This window comes from Crocuta crocuta, unplaced genomic scaffold (genome assembly GCF_008692635.1).
Source record: "Crocuta crocuta isolate KB4526 unplaced genomic scaffold, BGI_CrCroc_1.0 scaffold71, whole genome shotgun sequence".
Taxonomy (NCBI): Eukaryota; Metazoa; Chordata; class Mammalia; order Carnivora; family Hyaenidae; genus Crocuta; species Crocuta crocuta.
In genome coordinates this window covers 1,479,095-1,483,525 of record NW_027527548.1, presented here as the reverse complement: position 1 = coordinate 1,483,525, position 4,431 = coordinate 1,479,095, and the positions used below count along the sequence as shown (strand labels likewise).

General features: G+C 46.8%; 1 protein-coding gene across 1 annotated transcript in view; it reads right to left on the bottom strand.

Annotated features, from left to right (window-relative positions):
* Nucleotides 1-560: 560 nt before the first annotated feature.
* The window catches only part of OCSTAMP (osteoclast stimulatory transmembrane protein), a 7,723-nt gene continuing 3,852 nt past the window's right edge, over nucleotides 561-4,431 (bottom strand). The window contains 3 exon segments of the mRNA XM_077766600.1: nucleotides 561-802; nucleotides 805-1,010; nucleotides 1,012-1,367. Of these exon segments, the coding sequence (XP_077622726.1) occupies nucleotides 726-802; nucleotides 805-1,010; nucleotides 1,012-1,367 (639 nt within the window). The 3' untranslated portion in view covers nucleotides 561-725.

Below are 4,431 nucleotides of genomic sequence, written 5' to 3'. Positions count from 1 at the left end.
CTGTGGGAACAAATACCCTGGCACCTCTCTCCGCTCCCCCGTTCGATCGCCTGCCAGTGACTCCCACTGGCTGAGCCTGACTAGAAGTCAGAGGCCAAGGGAGCCAGGGTGATGTAATTCACGGATTTTTGATTCCCGAGAGAGAGAAGGGCGGAGAATGATCTGGAGGGGAAAAGCAAGGGACCACCGCGCCCATAGGCGAGGGAGCTGGGGTTTCACGAGAACTCGGATGGGGATACATTTGCCAGATAAACTATGGACAACTCAGGTCAAGTTGAATTTCAGATAAGCAACCGATACAGGTTTAGTATAAGTATGTTCACTATAAGAATGGCCCAGGGACGTGCTTGTACTAAACCTGTATTTGTTACTTATCTGGAATTTAAATGGACCCGGACGTCAGGTATTTTTATTTGCTAAACCGTGGCCACCCTGGATGGGAAATCCCCAAAGGATTTTGAAACAAAGGAGTAACATAATCTAATTTAGGATTTAATAAATAGTTCATTTATAAAATCAAGAGAATGTTAGATTGCTAAATCTCAGAAGATTCAGGGGATTCAGAGAAATAAGTTCTGGGAGCATTCAGGCACATTTCACTAGGCGAGGCTTCCACCTACCAGTTGGAGGCGGTTGATGCCGATGAGAGCCTGGACTGACCCCCGGCCGGTCCGGAGGAACCCGGAGCTGTCTCTGCACTTCTTGTCTTCACCGTGCAGAGTCCTTTACTGCTTCTTGAGGACTTTTATGTTCAACATCGACTTCCTTCCCACATGCCCATGTGGAAAGTAGGTCACTGGGTTGTTATTATGCAGTCATTATGCCGGTATAGAAACTGAGGCTCAGAGAGGTGAAGCAATCTACCGAAGGTCACACAGCAAGGACCACGGTCTGTGAGGCTCCCAAGCTCTTCCCCCTCTGCCTTCCTGCTCTCTGTCCTTTCCAGCGTCCAGTGTGTGCAGGCCTGTCTATCCATGCGCGGCGGCTGCTGGCCGGCCCGGGGGTCGGGAGCAGGAGGGAGTCTCCAGGGGCAGCGACTGGCCTCGGTGCCTGTCGTACCTGCGCTGCAGCCGGGCGTGAAGGTGGCGGACCCTCCTGGCCTCCTGGGCCGAGAAGAAGGCAGCAGCGATGGTGTGCCGCAGGCGCCGGGCGTAGGTCTCCAGCAGGACGGTTGCGCAGGCTGCCAACTGCAAGGCGCCGGCAACCAGCGGGGCGGCCGCCTGGGGGCGCTGTGCCGGCAGCAGCCGGCAGCCCGCGGAGGTGAGGCGGAGCTCCCACTGGAACGAGTTGTGAGCGGAGAGGAAGGGGCTCTCCGGAGGCGGCTGGTTGAAGAGAAAGGGGACGAAGCCCAGGACCGTGTACGAGGCCTTCAAAGAGGAGAAAAAGGCCAAGTCAACAGACAGGCCCTGCAGCCACCCCCCCACCCCCCGGTCCCCGGCCACTGGCGCAGGCTTGCCCGCATCTGCAAAATGGGCGCAGAAGTAGCGCCGCCTCCTGAGGGCTGAGGACAGCCAGATGAGATCAGCAGGCTGAAGCAGGCTTTCTGACAAACAGCGAGCACTGTACAAATGCCGTTTTTAGTATTACGTTCTGAGCAGAATCTTTTAAAAAAAACAAACGGGTGCTCTGGCCATTCACTCTTTGCTAAGCTCTTTAGTGAATATTTTAGATGTCTTTTCCATCAAATATGCAGAATCCTACGAGCTTGAGCCCAGAGTGAGCCTCACTAAAAAGAGGGAACCTGGGGCACCTGGGTGGCTCAGTCGGTTAAGCGTCAGACTTTAGCTCAGGTCATGATTTTACGTTGGTGAGTTCAAACCCCGTGTAGGGCTCTGTGCTGACGGCTCAGAGCCTGGAGCCTGCTTTGGATTCTGTGTCTCCCTCTCTCTGCCCCTCTCTGCTCACATACTCTCTCTCAAAAATAAATAAACATTAAGAAAGAAAAAAGAAAAGATGGGCAATCTAAGGTCACATAGTGTTATAGGTGGCCAGCTCAGGGACCAGTCCCAGCTGAGGAGGGTTCCAACCTCATGGTCTTCCTGGTCCTAGGAATTAGGGTTTACAATCGGGGCATGTTGGAGCACAGGTAGGAAGGCAGGGAGGTAAAAGGTCAACCATTTGACCTTTGGAGCCAGACTTCTTGGGTTTTACCTTGGTTTTGCCCAGGGCCAACTTTTCCACCAGCCACAGTGCTGGGGGCTACGGAAGGATTTTATTCTCTTTTAAAATCAGAATAATGGGGAAGAGCACTGGGTGTTATATGGAAACCAATTTGACAATAAACTATTTGTAAAAAATAAAAAAATAAAAAATAAAATAAAATCAGAATAAACAAATGAACTTTTAAGTTGCAGAATATGTTTCACTATAATATCAATGTATTTGCCATTAGACCAATTAGGCCATTAGATATTAGACCATTAATATCTTTTATGGAGAAAGGAGCCCTTGAAGGTAAACATGGCTAGGACCCACCGAAACCACAATGAAGTCCTGGGTTCTGCTGCATATGGGCTAGATGAATTTGGGCAAGCTCCCTAGCTTCTCTGAACCTCACTATCTTCTTCTGTAAAATGGCAGTACTAGTAATTCCTATCTTACAGGGTCACAGGGACAAATGAGCTATCATATTTCATCAGTTTGGAGATTCATCCCCCCCCCCCACACACATTTTAACATCTTTGAGATGAAAATGTGTATTTAAAGCAATCGGACTTTTTTTTTTTTCTTCTAGGAGAGAGAGAGAGAGAGAGACAGCATGAGCAGGGGAGGGTCAGAGAGAGAGGGAGACACAGAATCTGAAATAGGCTCCAGGCTCTGAACTGGCAGTCAGCACAGAGCCCGACGTGGGGCTCGAACCCACAAACCATAAGATCATGACCTAAGCGAAAGTCAGCCGCTTAACCGACTAAGCCACCCAGGCGCCCCTAAAGCAATTGGACTTGTAACCACATCCTGCAGTTGTGCTCATTCATGTTTTCTGAGAGGGTCAGAGGGTGCTGGCAACAAAACTTGCAGGGTGGGTGTCTGCAGCTTGGAGGAAAATGCTGGAAATGATAGTGGAGCATCACCAGTGCTCTGGAAGGCACAGAGGCCAATAGTACTGGGTGAAAGGCCACAGACACTGACAACTCAAGCAGGGCCGTTCAGAGGAGCCAGGCTTGAACGGAAGGACGTTTTAGGAAAACCATCTCAAAATTACTCCACCGTTTTTCTTTTTATCCATACCTGAGAAAGATAAGATAGGTGTATATGAAATAAAAAGTAAGCTATTTTATGTGAACACAATTAAAATTTTAAATGATAAAAGGCGCCGGGGTGGCTCAGTCGGTTAAGCATCCAACTCTTGATTTTGGCTCAGGTCATGATCTCATGGTGCTTGGGATCAGGCCCCGCGTCAGGCTCTGCACTGACAGCACAGAGCCTGCTTGGGATTCTCTCTCTCTGCCCCACCCCCACTCTCACTCTCTCTAAAAATAAATAAGAAACATATATTTTTAAATTCTAAGTGATAAGAAGGCATTGTGTCTTGGTTTGGGTGGCAGCATTTTCTGTCCTAACGACACATAAAAATGATGATGTGACTTGCAATCAATGACATCCTGGATTTGATGAAATACAGCAAATTAGGAACCACCCTCAGGACCTTGCCTGATACATTTCTTTGCCGTGACCCCTCGCCCCCATATGAAATGAGTTTCATAGCACCTTCCAAGCACAAATTGTATTGTGATCAAGAAAAATGTCATGAAGCAAGACATAACCTTAGCATTTACAATATACTCTCATAAATTTCTAGACTATTTGATTTCATTAAAAAAAAAAAAAAAAGCTGGCCATAACTTCCCAAGTTGATGAAATTGATTTCATGCAGTTTGAGAAAGCACTTTCTTAGTATATCATAAGTACCTAACAAATATTAGCCATTAATATTATTCACTCAGAGTCTGAACTTGGGTTTCATGCAGTGGAGTTTTTGTGTGTGTGTGTGTGAGAGATCTCATCATAAAAAAAAAAAAAGATTTCTGGCAAAAGATTGAAAACCCCAAATCTTGATCGGATAATAAATATACCCAATGGTACATAGATAGTAAATATTTTATATGTTACTATTAAAATGGTAAATATTTTAGGCTTCACAGATCATACAATCCTTGGTTCAACTATCAACTTTGTTGAAAAGCCATGGCAAACACATAAACAAATGGCATCGTTATGTTCCAATAAAACTTAATTTACAAAAACAGGAAGCCAGCAGGGTTTGGCCCGTGGGCCAAAGTTGGTGGACTCCTGACCTGGATCATTCAGTCTGATATAGACAAATGTCAGCTCTTAATGATAGCCTCTATTTAAAAAAATTTTTTAATGTTTATTTACTTTTGAGAGGGAGAGAGAGACTGCAAGCAGGGCAGGGGCAGAGAGAGGAGACAC